Source organism: Rattus rattus, chromosome 6 (genome assembly GCF_011064425.1).
Source record: "Rattus rattus isolate New Zealand chromosome 6, Rrattus_CSIRO_v1, whole genome shotgun sequence".
In the NCBI taxonomy this organism is placed as follows: domain Eukaryota; kingdom Metazoa; phylum Chordata; class Mammalia; order Rodentia; family Muridae; genus Rattus; species Rattus rattus.
In genome coordinates, this window is record NC_046159.1 from 98774987 (window position 1) to 98794637 (window position 19651).

At 39.3% G+C, this 19651-nt stretch overlaps 3 gene segments (V, D, J or C); all 3 read right to left on the reverse strand.

Annotated features, from left to right (window-relative positions):
* Positions 1 to 348: 348 nt before the first annotated feature.
* LOC116904402 lies at positions 349 to 1016 on the reverse strand. The segment is given in 2 exon segments: positions 349 to 866; positions 968 to 1016. Coding segments are annotated over 2 exon segments (567 nt in total).
* A 4569-nt stretch (positions 1017 to 5585) lies between these two features.
* On the reverse strand, positions 5586 to 6115 carry LOC116904404. The segment is given in 2 exon segments: positions 5586 to 5974; positions 6067 to 6115. Coding segments are annotated over 2 exon segments (438 nt in total).
* A 6073-nt stretch (positions 6116 to 12188) lies between these two features.
* Positions 12189 to 12718, reverse strand: LOC116904405. The segment is given in 2 exon segments: positions 12189 to 12583; positions 12673 to 12718. Coding segments are annotated over 2 exon segments (441 nt in total).
* Between the last annotated feature and the right edge of the window lie 6933 nt (positions 12719 to 19651).

The following is a 19651-nucleotide window of genomic DNA, read 5'->3' on the forward strand; positions in this document are numbered from 1 at the left end:
ATGGATCCCCAGGTGGGTCAGTCCCCGGATAGCCCTTCACTCAACCTCTGTTCCCTTTTTTTGTCCCTGTTCTTCCTTTGGACAGGAACATTTCTGGATTAAAAACTTTGAGATGGGTGGGTGCCCCCATCCCTTGACCGGGAGCAGTGCCTAATCTGCTGGAGGTAGTCTCCACAGGTTCTGTCTCCCCCATCTCTGGACATTTTGGCTAAAGTCTTCCCTGTTGGGTCCTGAAGGCCTCTTGTTTCCCTGGTGTCTGGGACCCTCCAGGACACTGCTCTTATCAGATAGGGAGGATGAAAAGCAAATTCTTAGCCATGGGTACTTACAGTTCTGTGACATGAGCTTTCAGCCCACAACCATATGTGAGAAATCTCTGAATTTCCACCCAAATTTGCTAATACTGTATTTTTTTTCTGTCTTTGCCATGCCTCTATCCTTTGCTGTTTTTGTTTCTTTGTTTGTTTTGTTTGAAGGAGCATAGACATCTTCAGAACTGGTAGGGACTGGAGGGAGAGGAGGATACAAGTGTTTTTGTACTGGGAGGACATCCTTGTGTAGTTCTGTGGCTAAACTGCTGGCACACAGATACACAGCTGAGTCCTGGGGTTCTGTAGGTTGAATCTTCAGCGTGGAGATGGATGAATCTTGAAACTCAACTGTGAATCGATCCTTGAGTGCCCCTGCATCCTCCATAGGAGACTTGTTGCGGAAGTAGCTCAGCAACTCTAGCCCCTTTATCTTAGTCTGTCTGTACCAGAAAAGATCATTGTGGCCTGAAACTGGCTCACACGTGAGAATTATTGTTTGTCCTTTCTCTGCCACCTCATGTCTGGGTGTCTGGGTGACTCCAGCATCTGTGTTATCTATACTTAAAAAGACAAAGTGGGAGACAGAATGAGAAAACTCTGTAGAGTCACGAACACAGAAAACCAGTGTGATGATATTAAGTATCCTCAGGACTTACTTGTTATCAGAACACAAATGATCATACAACAGAGGATCTGGATGCCCATAGTGGGATAAGCACTGGTGCGAAACATCCAGACTAGGGCTTTACATGAGCAGAGAAGTGACTTTGAGAACACTTTATTCGAATAAGTGACATCTATTGGTCAGTGACATCATCAGATAAGTCACAAACACTTCCAACCCCAGCTGCAGTGTAAAAGCTGTTTTGAGAGGAGGAGGAAGCTCTAGAGATGAATCAGGTAGGGCTGGATGCAACTGCAAGTGAAGTAAGATGAAGATTTTCTCATTTGATGCTCCTGGTAGCTTGGTTTGGTTTATCAATTCTTTTTTTTTTTTCCGGAGCTGGGGACCGAACCCAGGGCCTTGCGCTTCCTAGGCAAGCGCCCTACCACTGAGCTAAATCCCCAACCCCTGGTTTATCAATTCTTGATGGCTTCCCTATACCCTCGCTCTTGTAAGAACCTGCTATTCCCACTTGCTCTTGCTCTTCAAATTGCAAGTAGTTAAAAATGAATTCACTGCCTTTTCACAAGCTCTTTTCTCTGAAAATCACCATAATCCCTCATTGGTGGCACAATTGTTCCACTATCATGGACTCAAATTACTCATTGGTCAATTAAGAATTTGTCCTTTAAATTCCACAGGAATGATGTCAGCTCTGTTAGAATAACAAGACAGGAGGTGATTCTTGGAGAGGAGAATACAGTGGAAAGCTCTGTGTGGTAAAAGACTTCCGTGATATATTATTATTATCATATTTTTGTCAAATATTCCAACTCCACAAAACCACCTCCCCTATATCCCTACAATGAAACAAGCAGAAGTTATCCTGTTCATAAAGATTTGCAAATAAAATACTGCAGAATTTACCTACTATGTATTCTTCTTTCCTGAAAAATCACCATGCTTGTCATCATTAATTCCTGGTCTTTCACCTGACCTATGGCTCTCCTACATCCCATCAGTACGGCAACTGTGGAGAAATGAGAGAAAGTTTTGTGTTTTTGGGTAAGTCTATTAAGTTCCTAATTGATAAAGATGGAATAGTTTGATTTTTTTTTTATTTTTGACATAGAAACACTCTGCCAAATTCTATGAACTTGAGGGTACCTATTTTTTAAGTAGCAACTTTTAAATAACTTACAAACTCATTGATGTTATCTACAGTAATTCTTTCTCTTGAAGACATTCTCTTGCAACATGTCAGGCCCATGATATAAACCATATAAACCAGATAGGCAGAATGAATGTTCTGCTTTCAAAGAAAGTATTGTTCCTCCCTGTTACCTGGTGTCGAAGTGCAGGAGAAAGAGTGATCTTCAAAGACAAGCATGCCTAATCCCTGGATCCTGTGAGTATGATAAATGGCATGGCCAGAGAGAATTAAGCACCCAATGGAAGTAAGGTGGTTAACCAGTTGACCTTGCCTTGACAAGGAGATGATCTTCAAATTCCAAGTAGACCTGATGACAATCACAGGGGTCTTACAATGTGAAAGACAAGAAAAATAAATGTCAGAAAAGAGCAGCAAAGGAAAATATCAGCCTGTTATTGTTTTGTTTTTGTTTCTTGTTTGTTTGTTTTTGATAATTGAAGGGACCATGAGCCAAGTTGCTTGTGGCCTCCAGAAGATGAAAAAAGATGAGAAACTAGACTCTCCTCTAGAGCCTCTGAAGGGAATGTGTTGTGAGCAATACATTCATGTAAAACTGTGAGACGGTAAATTTGCATTACTGTAATACGGCAAGTTAGTTGAAATCTGTTATAGCAGCTACTGGAAAGTAATATACTATAGCAGCTAAGAGAATCACGTCTGAAATCCTGAAATTAGGACTGGAGAGATATTTTGGTCAGCAAAATGTTTGCTTTGCAATCATAAATACCTGAGTTCACAGTGAATGTGGAGAAAGCAAGCCAGTGTCTACAAAGAACCTTTACCCTTACATTCTAGTATCTTTTGTGTGAAGGTACTCTGCAGACTACCAAAAGATAAAATTAAACACCAACCTAGACCCCAAATCTTTGATCGCCATTCTGTCCTACCTGCAAGATGTGCTAGGGTAGTGGTCGGACTAAACATATGGGAGTAACCAATCAATGTTTCATTTGACTTAAGGCCCACTCTACAAGATAAAAACCCATACTCACCTCATGTTGGTTAGGTAACCAAGAACCAGACACTAGATAGTAGCCCAGAGACCTAGGGTAAAACCAAATACTAATGGTTTAAAAAAAAAAGGTATCAATGAAATGGCTCCTAATGGCAATTTGCTGTAGTCATATATCATCGTCTTATTCAGCCATCACCGCAAAAAACAGGTATTATGCAGAGGGGGATGAGAGAGAGAGAGAGAGAGAGAGAGAGAGAGAGAGAGAGAGAGAGAGAGAGAGAGACCTTTGGAAACACTCATCTAAATGAGATGCCTCTACGAAATTCATGCCCCTCGTAGCTCAGTGGACCCCATGGAAGCAGAGACAGAAAAAGTGTAAGAGCCAGAGGGTTGGAGGACACCAGGAGAACAAGCTTCTCACAGACTGAAGCAGCAAGCACAGGGCCTACAAGGATCTGCACCGGGTCCTCTGTGTATATATTACAGCTTTCAGCTTAGTATTTGTCTTGGGTTCCTGAGTATGCAAACAAGTGAGTCTCTGATTCTTGTGCCTGCTTTGGGGTGATCTTTTTCTTCTTTTGACTTGCCTTCTCGAGCCACCATGTGGTCACTTTTATTTTCTTACAATATTTTATTTTGGCATCTTTGGTTGTTATCTCTTAGAGGCCCGTTCTTTTCCAATGAGACAGAAAGAGAGTGGAACTGAAGGGGAGGGAAACTGGGAGGAGTAGAGGGAAAGGAATCTGTAATCAGAATATATTGTGTGAGAAAATAATCTATTTCTTTTAAAAGGGGGAAATGGTGAAAGAAAGAGAGAGAGAGAGAGAGAGAGAGAGAGAGAGAGAGAGAGAGAGAGAGGAAGGAAGGAAGGAAGGAAGGAAGGAAGGAAGGAAGGAAGGAAGAAAACCTGAGTTTACTTCTTAAAAACTACATTTTAAAAGTTGACCATGGGGAGGGGGAATAAAAAAAGAAAAAAGAAAAGTTGGCCATGATACTGTGAGATTGCTATTCCATACTGGACAAACATTACAAGCAGACCACTGGGGCTCATTCGCCAGATTAGCCTTCTTGGCTAACTCTAGGCCAGGCATACACCCTGTCACAAAAAAACAAATGAAAACAAATCCAAACACCAAAACAAAACTAAACAAGAAACCTAGGGTGGATGTCATCTAACTATATTTTGCTAAGCCTTTATACAGATTCTAGCTAACAGTGAAGCCACAGTGCTTTCTAGTGGCCAGTGACAAACAGCAACACAAATGGAGCTGTAATTTCCTTCATGTCATATAAGAGATGTGAGATTTTATAATGGTTCAGTGTTAAAGAGTGGCGAATCAGTCTTAGTCTTACTTTGGTCTAATTTGTAAACTCTGTACATGAGTGGCCATCACTTACCACACAACTGGATCTTGTGGCTAAATAGATGGGAGGATATGCAGTGAGGGAAAATGAACAAACTTTGTGAACTGCACTTAGACTCAGTAGGGAAGGATGTTATGCTACGAAGGTCTGAGAGTGCAGGTGCATGCAGAACTACCCCCTCCCTATCCTGCTGTTTTCCAAGAACTCCCAACAGTTCAGACCAATTTCTCTTACTATCTTAGAATATCAGGAAGAAGTTAGTAGAGGTAAAAAGACAGACATAAAAGGGTATCATCAGGGGTAACAAAGGGGCCCTGGGTTGCTTTCAAGGTTCTTAACAAGGAGAAAAACTTGACATTTTAACATGCCAAGGAAGTGTTTTAGTAGACAAAGGCAGACAGATGAAATGTGTCTGGCAGTCTCTGATATATCTAGATCAAGCCTGAAATAGTTTTGTGCTGTGCGAGGGGCATTAGAAAGTTGCAGTACTCTGAGTGGAGATTTGGACTGAACATGGTGCATACCCCAAAGTTTGGGAGATATGGGCTAGAAGAACAGGACTTTATGGGAATTCAGAAGTTTTCTTTTAAGAAGTCTGTAACTCCTGCCAGGATTTCCATTTTATGTATTTCTTTGAAGACAAAATATTGCTAAAATTATTTAAGATTAATAATAACAATAAATGTAATTATTATTAATGCATTTCCATAAAAGCAAGAGTAGAAATAATCCCTCTAAACAAGCATATACTGTAGAGAATTTGTTCTTTAGAAAGTTCTAGTACAAAGGCATAAAAGCACAATATAAAGATGTCACCAAGGACTAAATGTTCAGATGCTCCATCTCTAGTGGGAAAGCCTATTGCCTGTTACTCACAGATAACCTCTATCTATACTACTGGCTTTTAGGTGGATTTCCCGATTGCATAGTTCAGAGAACAGGTATCCCCAGATTCACATGACCGAGTCTGAAAAGTCACTTTCGGTTTGGGGTTCTTGAATTGTTACTGAAGAAATACTTGGAGTTTCTGGGATATTATTTTCAAGCACTTGCAGTCCTTGTGTTTCAACAAAGATTTTGTGATCTATGATATATGCAGCATGGCCTGTGTCCAAAGACCAGCTCTGTCCATAGAGTCTAAGAAGTAGTGACAAGTCTCTGCTGAACGATGGTGTGAAGAAAGCCATCAGCTTTGTGCACAGCAGGACTGTGTCTCTGCATTGCTGTGGCTAAACTGCTGGCACAGAGATAGGTGGCTGAGTCACTCTGCTTTGCAGACTCGATCTTGAGAGTGGAGTTGACTCCTTCAGTCCTCACAGCAAAAAAACGATCCTTGGGTAACTGTGACTTATCTATATCAACCTCATTCTGAAAGTAAACTAGAAGCCGGGGCCCCTGGTCTCTGTGTTGCTGATACCAGTAAAGTCTCTCATGTCCAGAAACAGGGTCACACGAAAAGAAAACAGTCTGACTTTCCTGTATGATTGCATATCTGGGGGACTGGGTGACTCCAGTTTCAGACAGAACTGTGGAAAAAGAAGATAGTGTTTCAAAATGGGAATGATTGAAACAATCCCCCAGAGAAATGCAAAATGGAGACTTTTTTTCTAAAACTTACCTGTGTCAAGGAGACAGAGCACTGCCCAACCAAGAAGCCCGGTGCCCATGGCAGATTGAGGGAAGAGGAAGGCTCACCATATCAAGGTCTTGACAGTTGCATCACTGGTTACCACGTGACACTTCCCATGATGACTTTACTGTCCCTTCAGAGAATCAGTCTTAGCACAGTGCCTCTTGGTGTAAATGGTTTAGCGTATGCTCAGACTACATGTGAATTCATCCAGTGTCCTCACACACAGCCTGGGCTTTAGAGGACACAACCTTCTACAACTTGAGGCCCTTCTTCTAAGGCTCTGATTGGTGTTTGACATTAACTATCACAAAGACTACTAGAAGACAACATTATTGGGTGGTGACTTCTTTAACTTTCTTACCATTTTCCTTCACTTTGGGCAAATCTCTTTCATCAGGTTCTGGCACAGTATATTCCAGGCATCACATTAAACTAGCTGGTATATTCTGAGAGGGGTAAAGTAACGCCTGCACTTCTAGGACACCAATGAATAAATGCTATACTTGTCCCTAACAAAGGCAAAGCTCTTTCTTGGCCTATAAATCATCATTGTATTATAATAATAAATGTGATTTTAAATAGCTTTTTACCAATCTTAACCCTTTCAAAATGGACACCTTAGATACAACTTAGAAATAAACTACACTGGTTAGTATCTGACTGTTGCTCTTCCCTGATGAGGTAAACACTGGGTACAAAGACATGATATGAGGACCAAAGTAAGACATGTGCTCAGAGACATGAAATGGCGTAGATAGGTGATGGAGATCATCTACCAATGTCCCGAATTTAGGAAACACATGCCTGTACCACCAGGTAAAGTTCTGAGGTATATAATTAACACACTCACTGGTTTTGTTTATTTGGTCTCCATCAACAGTATAGAAAAGCTGCGGGTAGAAGGTAAACTTAAGACATGTCAGCTAATAACGTAGTGATACAAGGTCTCCTTATAGCAAGAGCATGGTGTATGTTTCATTCTTATGACCATTGTGTTGGATGATAGGAACATGTAGCGTGTTAGACACTGTGCTCCTCAGACAATGTTAGAGTCTGTGCTTCTCAGACAGTATTAAAGACTACCCACCAGACAATGTTGGAGACCGTGCTCCTCAGATAATATTAGACTGTATGGCCCAGACAATATTATATTGCTTCTCAGACGATCTGTAAAATGCCAGAAATTGAAACATTTCAAGGATATTGAGGAAAATTGCATATGTGTTCAATGCATCCCCTACTTCCAAAGTAAAACAACTAACAAAATAGATGAGAAAAATCCATGTTAGGCTCAGAGTAGGATAACCTTGGTTTCTGAGAAATCTGATTTATATTAAGGATGCTTACTGTGTTATTGCCCAAAATTTCAAACAAGCCTATCTAGAAATATCAAGAAATATTTGTTTTTATTTATTCTTCTGCAATGCTATGTCATTCCTCACTTTGGCCAATGGGGTTAAATGAACATTATAGGTGCATAGCTAATGCTACTCTGATGTGCTCCTGAGTATCCCTTCCCTTTGTATAGAGATGGGTCTCCAGGTTCTCAGCCTGACTTGTCCACCATTCACGTACTGGGCAAGATGAAAACATTCTTCACCTAATGATTCACTACAATTCCATCTTTCCAAGGGCAGAGGCAACCTATATCATTGGAAGAAAAAAGTCTGGGTGGTATTTCATGTATTACTGCCTATTCATAGTATCCCCAAACCACTAGCTGCTAGAATGAAGCCACACTCTTCCTCACTGGGGGACCATGTGGGCCTTCACCCAACTCCAGAGCCTCTTGATCAGCCGCAGGTCCAGAATCATTAGACAGAGATTTCCTCTCCATGGCATAAGGATGCTGGCACCACTTCTGTTCTGCAAACATTGAAGTCAAAGCTAAGCTTGCCTCTACTGTCCATTTAGTTAGACCACAACTTAGGATAAACACTGCTCTTCTCTTGTTTATACTTAGCCAGATTCTCAGAGATACAGTTTATAACCAACCATGGAGATGTACAGTTAACATCTTCTAGACTTGTATAGCTCCAAGTGGACAAAGAGTGGCTTGTCAAAGTTCATCATAATAAATAGAAGGATTTTTTGAAATCCCACAGGGAGTGGTAAGCTTCTACCGATAGCTGCATTTTTAATATCTTCATTATTTCGAGAACATTTTATGTGAGTATTCTATTTCCACACCTCATCATTTCCTTACCTCCCTAACCCCCTGCCATGTTTTCTCCAAATCCTCCTTGAATTCATGGCATCATCTTAATTATTATGGTAACACAAATGAAATTATTTCTCTTCTGTTATTATTTTACACACACACACACACAGACACACACACACAGACACACACACACACAGACACACACACACACACGCACACACACGTGCGCGCGCGCTACAGGCTGATGAGAGATTAACCTCTCAGTGGACTACTGAATCCCTACTTGTTGGTCCTAAACACAAATACATAGGGCAGCTGCATGCTTTAAGTTACCAGCTCCCTCCCCACTGAGGTATTGATTTTTATGACTCTAAGTTTAAAGCAAAATTACTAAAATTCTCTGCTTGGAGCAATGCCAACAGTTGGCTTTGAAGTTTTTTTGAATAGTTTATTTACGTCTATTTTCTATACATTAGTGATTTGGAAATTTTTAAATAAATTTTTAATAATTTATTTAATTTGATTTTTGTACAGACAGTTTTTAGCTGCCATGTGGGTGCTCGAAATTGAACCCATGTCCTCTGGAAAAGCAGTCAGTGTTCTCAACTGATGAGCCACCTTTCCAGCCCCCATGTTCCGTTAAGTAAGTAGAGTGATGATAGACCCAAGCCCTATAAGATGAATATAGTACCAGGCTCTGGAAAAGTCACCTATGTCATGTGGTCCCTTCCCAGGAGAAAGTCTTCTAGTCTCAGCCAACAAACTGGAGTGATGTTGTATAAAATCTGAAGAAATATATTTTTTCTTCTACCTACCCTTATAATACTAAACCTGTTAATAATCTAAGGGCCACAATAATCTTTACAACACATATGACAATAAACAATATTCCCCCAAAGAAAACATGCAAGTCTGCCATAAATGATAAGTAGATGATTGACCTTATTGGTTTACATTTAGTTCAAAGGGACACGGTGAGGTATCACTTCTCACACAGACAGCCACAATGTGTGAAAAATAGTGGAAAGACAGTGAAAAAAGCTCGAACTCTCATACATTGATGTTTGGAATGTAAAATGGTACTGCTTCCTTAACAACACTTTGACAGTTACTGAAAATATCAAACAGAATTATTGCATGACTCTACAATCTTGTATACACTCCAAAAAAACTGAAGACTAGGAGGAAACAGAGAATTAAAGTTCAATTTCAGTTGAGTATTGTTAAGAATAATTGAGAGATGGAAGCAACGTAAAAATCCATAAAATAATGGGGGTTAGAAGTGTACAGTTTTAATATAATGAAACATTAAAATAAGTCAAGCTGTGATACAAATTAAAAATGTGATACTTATGCTATGTGACAGATGTCAGACACACAGCGAAGGAAACATACTTCCAAACATACACTTCCCACAATAAGCAAGGTCATGGGTCAGATGGAAGAATAGTTACTGCCTAATGGGTTACAGATAAAAACCTTTGGGGAAACACATGGCAATGATTGGACTACAACGCAAAGAATATGAGTAAAATGACTAAGTTACAGATATAAAAACTGATGGGGTTCAGAAAAGGTGGTCAACTATGCTACCTTGGTTTCTGCTTCTTCTGAACTTGTGGCTAAACCGAAGCAGAAAAAAATTTTTTTCTCTCTGCTTTCCTTGGTAGACTAAATGCAAGTTCTCTAAAAGAAACATGTGAGGGCCTCCCTGGGAGTGCCCCCTACCCAGGAGGATTAAGCTGCACCACAACAGGAGAAGACCGGAAATGTCCATCCAGTGTTCAGACAGACTTCTCAGAGTCTATCAGCCATTCTCCCAAGGACAAGTTCAGCTTTACCCAAAATAATTTATTCTTCCCCCAACTTGCCTGAATCTATCTGCCTCTTAGCCAGAGAAGAAGGAATAGAAGTTTCTAGATACCAGTAAGTGTTAGATTTCATTTTCTGTCCATTTGATGACCCCAGGCGAGCAATTAACTTGCATAGCTTTTGGCCTGTTAATCTGTGAATTTATTTCACACAATCAAGTGAGAGAGTAAACAAATATATTCTCCGGTACAATCATAAAGGTAAAATTTTTATGTGACCCTGTTTTCATTATGATCCTTAAAAAGTAAAAATGGAGATGAAGACTATGTCAAAATGACAAAAGAAAATGCAGGTAATATCAATAGCTAACTCCTCCTGTGGAGGTACTTAAAGGGAAAGAATGCAAGTTAGTCAGAGGCATTGGTAGCTAGGAGAAGTGGTGTTTGTCAGAAAGCATGCTCTGAAGGGTCTCCTGGTATGGCTGTAATTTTCTTCTATGGTATAACACAGTTCCTGGCAGTTCACAGTGCCATGCACATTCTGTATTCTAAGTCTTTAGAAAATGTTCCTATCTGGTGAGCTTGAAATTAAGTCTCATCACTTCAGCTGCTGATGCTTTATTTCTAAGTAGCAGTTAAAAAAATCAATGTTTTGTGGTAATTTCCATTTACTCTTCCATGACTTGAAAAATGAAGTGAACATTGCTGTATTTCCTGGCTTACATTTCTTGTTAATAACAACATTCTTCATCTTTTGGGGATAATTATATTTAGGCATGTTGTACTATATTTGCAATGAACAATAGTGCTTATTTGATTTAGATGTTACTTGTTCCCCAAAAGTTACATCTATTAAAGGTTTGGGTATTCAGAGGAAGAGCTTCCAGGTATATTAGATGATGAAAGCTTGGATATCACCAATGGCTAATCCATCAATAGGTTTATATTAGAAAGGACATTGAGTGACAGAGACAAATTCAGAAAACAGGGCCTAGTGAGAAGGAAATAATGGGTATAATTAATCATAGACAAAAACCTTTGAAACACTGAGACAAAAACCAAAATATACCTTTTCCTTTATTTTCTCAGACCTGGCACAATGCTAGAAAGGTGACCACTGTGCATATCTCCACACTCAATGGTAACTCGGCTTTATTACTCATTCTGTAAAATGCCAATTGCCACCCACTGGGCCACAGTTTTTTACATGTTGAAACAAAAAAAATCAGTTATATTTATTTCTAAATTCCTCAAAAGTCAGAAAAATAATATATCATATAATCTGCACAACAATACATCCAGCACTTTTTTTTTCTAGAGGAAATCAAATACTGCAGAAAGAGGGAGAATTAGTCTTCATGTAGATGAGTCCTTTAGATTGTTATCCAATCTTAAGCACTCAGACGTAAAGAATATAAATAGGAGTAACACTAAACATACTTAGCAGGTTGCATTTACATATTTATTCACAGAGTACATTTATACACACACATAAACAAATTTGAAAATAGCTTGAAAGAAGAGAAGAGCATGTTAGGGGTGAGAAGCAAAAGAGGGTTGATAGAAACAAGGAAATGAAATTTAGCTTTAAAAAGGTAAAAGAAAAATTATATATATATGAAGAATAGATATAGAAACAAAAGGGAAAAGCATGTCTACAATACAGAAGAAATGTCCAGGGAAAAAATATATTCAAAATTGAAAACAGCACAATACAAATGAGGAACTAACTGAATGTAGACAAGTTTAGCTAGAAATGAAAGAACCATGGAATGCTGGAAAAACGGTAATGATTCAGATGGGTGAAGAAAAATGACGAAGGAGCTTAAAGGTTATTGTCCTGAAGGACAAAGGGGCTACTGACTGATAGAGTAAAAGCATCCAGGAAAGAGACCTTGTAAGTTTTTCAGTTGGGTAGTAAAGTGATTGAAGTGGTCACTGAAAACCACAGGCTGGGAGATAATGGCTGGGAGAATATCAAAAGAGTGATCATGACCTCCAACTAAAGGTTCATTTCACTCTCTGAAAACAGTAGCAAGTTCTGGATATATAAGAAATATCCATAAAAATTTGTCAAAATAAACTTTAGTAAGGTTGAGACTCATGCTGTGAGGTTCCTAGTTTGTCAGAACTCAGTGACTCTTAGAGAGGCAGGGACTTCCTAGGGCACACAGGCAACTAGTTTTCCCTATTTGCTTTATGTGCAGAGGGGAGGAGGCCATGCATTGCTGTGTATAACTGCTGGCACAGAAGTACACAGCTGTCTGAGAGAGAGAAGCTGACTCCAGAATGAGAGAGAAGTCCTCTTGGCTTGGTCTTGAGACCTTGTACCCATTGGGGACATCTCCTTTCTCAGTGCGGTTAACATCATATGAGTAATGGATCAGCCTCAGTTCATGCCCCAGGTTCTGTCGATACCAGTACATGTAGTCGTGGTTATTAGTCTGGCGACAGCTCAATGTCACCTCTCCTCCTGTTACTGCCACCTTGTTTCTTGGGCTTTGGGTGACTGCAGCCTCCATGTGTTCTGTAATAGAGAAAGACAAAACCTGATGATGTCATCTTAGCGAAGAGCCCTGGGAACTCTGAGAAAGAAGTGGCCTGACCAGCACTCACTTGCACACAGGAGACTCAAAACCACCAAGAAGAGCCCAGAGCCCATCTCCGGACCAAGGAAGGCCTTCATATATTTCAGCCCTGCTTGAGAAACTAGAGTTGGGGCTTTCAGTGACTTAGTGATGTCACTGTCTATAACAAATGCTAACGCTGCACAGTTAAGACACACTACTGCTTCTCTATATAAGCAAGGCAATTTTCAAGCATGGTGTCATAGTTGTGTTATACAACAATTTTAAATAATTACCAACTCAGATAGGAGAGGATTTGTGCTTTGTTTTTTTATATCTAGATGCATGTGCTCTTTTTCTGATTTTAATCAGCATATAATTTTATTTCTATTATGGTTCTACTGCTCATTTTACGTGGTTTTAATTTTTACTATTTCTATATTCTCAGCTGCAGCCTCACAACATGTTGAGTTTTATGAGGTCTCCTCTGATACTTTACTTTGTCTTAATATATGAAGAAAAACTTCAGTGTTGTCTGTGGCTACAAAGACTGCTCAACACAGAAAGCTTATAAAGCACCATGGTTGAAGTCATCACAATTCAAACAATGGTTTTAAGATCTCTCCAACCTATTCAGGGACATGAGATCTAACATCTAGGCTCAGTTCTCCATGCCCCTCTATTTGTTTTAGGAGAGGCTGTGAATAGCCAATATAAGTTTTGTCACTATGCTGTCTATCAAGAAGAAACTCCTTCAGCAATGTGAGAGAGCTATTTGACAGGTAATATGCAGGTCTGGTGTCTCTAGGCTCCCAGGAAATTGTGCCAAAATCATCCAAAGCTCTTGTATCACCTTTCTCATAACTTTGCTAACAAGAAACACTTATCTCTACTCAATGACACTGAAGGTTCCTTCCTAGGTGAAGCATCAGTTACTCCCTACACAGATAATATCTCAGTATGAAGCCTCCTTTCTATGGCTAGACATCTTGATAGGATCTTGATGGAAACTTTCTATAACCCTGCCCTGGTGAGATGGGACTCACAAGCAGAAGCAGAGGAAAAGGGGGTTGTCAAAGTTTCCATATGAAGAAGATGGCAGTAGGGGCTGGCTGTACCAGAAAGGACATTGTGGTCCATACCTAAAACTTGGCTGGTCTTCAGAGACCAAGAGCCACCAACATAGGCAGCCATTGCCCATGGTTGAGTCAGGTCAAGAAAGAAGCCCTTAGATATCTGGAGTAGGGAACATAAAATTTCATGGCTCTGATGCCATTTCAAACTAAAGCATGTTCTACCAGTAATGGTGGTCTTCTGAACAATATTTTCATTTTTTGTAGAGAGTGTGGTTTGTGTACCTATTTTTGATATCTGTACAATTGATTTTTAATTATTGCATAGCAAATTTCCTGTTGATGAAAACGTATATAGCATCTTCAAACTGTGACAGGACAAACATCATCTAACTTAAAATTATTCACCTAGCACTTGAACATGTCACCCTACCCCATTCAGACAAAACACACACACACACACACACACACACACACACTCTCACACTCACACACTCACATACAAAACACTCAGTTGGTAAACAGTGAGCAGCTACATTTTTGACCAAAAGTAAAGGACACTATAGAAAGTCATACTTGAATATTGAAGGAAAGAGTTCTAGATTTCGATCCTAGTATTAATATTATTAATTAGTAAATGTTGCAAATTTTCATGAGCTATTGATACCTACCTATAAGCAATACATAGAAATCTTCATCTGCAAATAGCTGCACTAATTTATACCCTTGTTTTAAAATATGCAGTTTATGCCTATTCCCCAGCACAGAGTAAGATTCCTACCACTAGCTGAAGGCTAGAAAGTATTGGCAAAGATATGAGAACATCTGGAGAGCTAGGAGCAAAGCCCCAGTGTTTAGGAGCACTAGTGTGGGTTTATCTAGATGATGAGGGATTATTATAGAACTAGGAGCATTTCTGGGCTTTAGATAAGACTATGTGGCATCTCCCAACCCATATCTTGTACTTCATCATCTGGGACAGGAAGATGAAGACACAGAAAGCCAGTAGCTTTGTAGGCTACTGCGAGCTACCATGGAAGTACACAGCAGAATCTTCCAGCTCCAAGGCACTTGGGCTAATCTTAGAGTAATAGTCATTAAACTGCTGGATTGAAAATCAACTAGGCATGTTTCCTTTCTTTCCCTCCTTTTTGAATAATGCTAAGAGAAGAGTTATAGTCCCTGCCCTAAAGTCTGTTGGTACCAAACCACATTGCTATGTCCAGAGGTGGGAATACATTTCAGAATGAATTTTTCTCCTTTTAATTTGATTATGTGCCTTGGAGAATGGACAACTTCAGAATTTGCTGAACCTGGGGAGGAAGGAGACAAGAGTGAGCATCTAAAGAAAGAGTAGGTCTATAGAGCAGAAGCAATAGCAGCAGCAACAGTTAAAGAGCTCAGGAGTAGTCCCACCTGCCCTCAGGACTTACTTGTTCCCAGGAGAAAGAGAGTAACCCAAGAGAGCAGGGTGGTGCCCCAGGCAGAATGAGGGAGGTCAGTGTTACACATGCTTCTTCTCAGAATTCTGGTCCCCTTGGTGAGTGATCAAGAGTCAGCTCCTCCTTTCTCTCTCCTCCTTTCATCTCATTGCCTGTGATGTCAGGTTCTGAGGTCAGTGAACTTGTTCACTCCCATGGGCTTCCTCTATACTTGGTCGTATTCTACTAGCTAAGCCATTCCCCCTTTCGGTCCAGCCTGCTTAGCGGAAGGAGCTCTGGCTGTGTTGAATCAATATGATTGGGCATGGGGAAGTCAATTTCACACTTTTCTCTGGGCCGGTGGCTTCCTTCTCTCCATCTGGCTTCAGAGACCTTGGATTGCCAGTACTACGGTTCAAGTCTACAGTTCATGCTGCCTGCCCGGAAACACAGTTAATGTGCACATGGGACTAACCACCCCTGCTCTGCTCTGAGCCTCCTGAGCCAGCACCGCTTCTGCTTCCACAGCTAACATCCTACTGTGCCTCCAAACCTGATCTCTGTTTACATCCACCATCTAAAGAGATACCAGAAACTCACTAGATGGTTCCTCAGTGCCCCCTAGTGACCAGTGTGGACTTACAGGCTATACCCCTACAAGGTAGAGTTGAGGCTGGAAGCTCTCAAAATCACGCATCTGTGGTGAGCCTGAACACAGCACAGAGTTGTTGCCAGGCACAGTTTTCCCACTAAAATCTCAACTATCTATGCCAGGGAAAGAGACCTAAAAGAAACTCATCTAGGAATCTCTAATTCCTATCAGAGTGCTGCAGGGAAACAGACTACTGTCAGATTAGTTTTAACACTAATGTCAGATGTCTTTGGAAGCAGTGGACCTGGGCAAACCAATCTTTAGTCCAAGTGAAATGTTATGATGCACTATGAATTTTGTCAATGGAGACATCTTCTAAGCACTTTGAAAAATAAACTAGTCTAAGGAAGAGAAAGCCTGGAAGGGTAAAACGTTGGAATTACTGTTTTAGACACCAAGCAAGTCTTAAAGTTTATATATTAAATATTTTAGTGAATTCAGGTTGCACTTTTTACTCCTTCCAGTTATACTCAGTTAACCTTTACTTTTTTTCTCATTTTCTCAGTGTTTCCTTATGAATATCATTTCCAAATTCATTGATTCTTCCTTCTGGGGCCTCCAATATACTATTACTTACATTCAGGGCATTTTCATTACAATCACTACAATTTCACTTTCAGGAGTTGAGTCAGGATTTGTTTATGTCTCCCTCATTTCTACAAACTGTTGTGTACTGCAGTTACACGGTCCAATGCCAGTCAATTAATCAGAAAGAGGTTGATTTCCAGTGTCTGATTTTTCTCCTAATGGTAAGTCCTATTTTCCTGCTTCTTTGAAAAGCTGTAAAAATTTTATTAGATGCTGAACAGTGTATTTTATGCTTTGGTGTTCTAGATTCCATACCTTTCTTGTTAATCCATTCATAGCTTTATTCTCCAATGTGCCTAAGTCATTGAGATATAGAAATCAGACCTATTCCTAGCAGATAGTTGTTGCTCTTTTTAGGCTTTGGCAAAGATGGATATATAACTTAGAGGACTGAAGGATGGCTTATCAATTAAAGGCTGGGCCCACATTAAAAAATGTAAGATATATAACTTAGAGATGAACACAACATAAAAGTCTTTCAACTTATGAAAAGGTAGAAAATATACTATTTTAATACAATGAAATATTAAAATAAGTAAAGTTCTTATACACAGTTCATATGCTAAGTGAAAATTAAGACACAAAAAGAAAATATTATAATTCTTAATATAGATTTGATAAAATAGGCAAGGTCGGGGTCCTCATGAAGATTGCAGTTTAATGGGCTGCAAATGAAAACGTTTTAGGAAGTAAAATGATGGTTGAACAACACAATGATAATATGTAAACCACCACAAAGGTATAAATATAAAACAGTGATGGAGTTTATAAAATGACAGTTCAATATGCTAATTTGGTTTTTATTTCTTTTGAATAAAAGGTGCAAAACCAAGTATAGAAAAAATTATTTCTATAGGATCATAAGAATCTTCCCATGATAGAACATACACAATACTCCAAAAGATACACGTGTGACCCTCAATGGGAGTCCCACCAACCAGAGAGGATTGAGTTGTACCACAGGAGGAGACACTGGATACCCATACTCTGTCCACAGAGATTTCTCAGTGTATCATCAGTCTCCTAAGGGCACACCCAGCTTTCCACCAAATATTTTGTTCCTCCTCAGTTTGTCCATATTAACCTGCACTCAGCCTGTGAAGAGAGAATACAAATTTCAGCATATGTGTGTTTAAAAATTTTTCTTTCTTTTTGATATTCCCAGACACACGACCACTTTGCATAGTCGTTTTGCCTGTTAATCTGCAAACTTATTTCATAGACACAAGGCATAGAGTAAACAAATATACCTCATGCACAAGCATCAAAATGAACTTTTTGGTATCATGTATTTCATTACAATCCTAAAAGGGGACAAAGAAAGATTAACTTCAAAATGACAAAAGAAGCTGAATCCTCCAGGGAGAAACTTAAAAGAAAAGAATGTATTTAAATCAGATGCATCAGTAACACAGAAATGGCGTTTGTCACGAAGTATCCTGGAAATGGATTTTTGTTGTCACTGTAATTTTCTTCTCTGGTATAACACAGTTCCTGACCACCCAGAGTTCCACATACATTCTGTATTGTAATTCTTTAGAAATTGTTCCTATCTGGTAATCTTGAATTCAGATCTCAACACTTCATCTGCTGATGCTTTATTTCTAAGTAACAATTAAAAATTAATGTTTTATGATAATTTTTATTTATACTTCTGTGACTTAACAATTTAGATGGAGCATTGCTGTATTTCCTGAGTTACTTTTAATGTTAATAAAAGTATTATTTTAGATAAGAATTATATTTAGGGGCATTGTGCCATATTACAATGCAAAATAGTGCATATTTATTTATTTATTTATTCCCTAAAATTCCATATATTAAAGGTTGATTTTCTACAGAGTGTTCAGATAGAGCTTCAAGAAAGATTAGATCATGAAAGACTTTGATATCACTAATGGCTAATCTATAAATAGGTTTATATTAGGAAGGGCATTGAATCATGGAGTCAACTTTAGAAAGAAGAGACCAGTTGGAAGATGTAGGCCACTGTACACCTCTCTCTCCCTCCCTCTCTCCCTCCTTTGCTCTCTCTTTCCTTCCTAACTCTCATGAGATAGGCAGCCCAGTTCTGCTATTTCCTTCCTGCTAGACTGTTCTGTCACATGATAGGCCCAGCAACATACAGTCCAAATAATAATAGATCAAAATTTTGAAACACTGAGGCAAAACAAACCTTTTTGTTTTATTTTCTTAGTCCTTTCATGATTCCAGTGTAAAATTCAGTGCAGAATAAGCATCTTCCTGCTACTGTCTGTCTACCCAATTACTACCCATCAAGTCAAGTTACTGATACATTTTAACAAGATGATATCATACTTAAATTTGAAAATTCAGTAACTTGTGAAAAGGGAATGGTAAGAATGCCAGCATTTTTTTTCTAAGACTTAAGAAATTAGTCCTTCATAGAATGAGTCCCTTAAAAGGCTTTCAAGTGATCAGGCAAAAAAAATATACTAACAAACAACACTAAACAGACACAGTAGGGTGTGTTCATATATTCACCACACCTCAAACACAAAAAATCAAAAGAATAACTAAAGAATAAGAGACCATGGATTTTAAAGTGGGGGAAGCAGGTAAATGGAGGGAGAAGTAGGGGAGGAAACAATGTAGCTAAACTAGCATCTTAAAAAGGATAAAGAAAAATAATTCTCTCTGAAGTATATTTTAAAGGGAAAAGGAGTTCCAGAAGTAAGAGGGAAAGGTATGTATTTACTATACAAGAATTGTCCTAGGAGGGGTTGGGGATTTAGCTCAGTGGTAGAGCACTTGCCTAGCAAGCGCAAAGCCCTGGGTTCGGACCCCAGCTCTAAAAAAAAAAAAAAAAAAGAAAAAAAAACAAAGAATTGTCCTAGGAAAGATATCTCCAAGTCAAAAACAGAACAACACGTATGACTAAGTACTGACTGCAGATAAACTTAGGTGGAAAGAACCAGGGAAGGGTAAAGGTTGGTGATACAAATGACTGGTGACATAGGACCTTATGGCTATTTGTTGTATTAAAAAAAAACATAAGCTAATGACCTATAGGTGTAATGTAGCCAGAAAAGACTCACATAATTGACTCAGTTGGTGGAAAGGGGTGGAAGTGATCATTGGAGACCACAGGTACAGATATGGTGGCTATGAGATCATTAAACGGGTCATCATGAACTCCAAATAAGAATGATTTTACTCTCTGAAAAAATCCAGAGAGGAGACTAGCACCTATGAAAAGGTGTCAGAGTGGCCTCCAGTCAGTATGAGACCTATGTTGTGAGGTTCCTAGTTTGTCAGACCTCAGTGACTCTT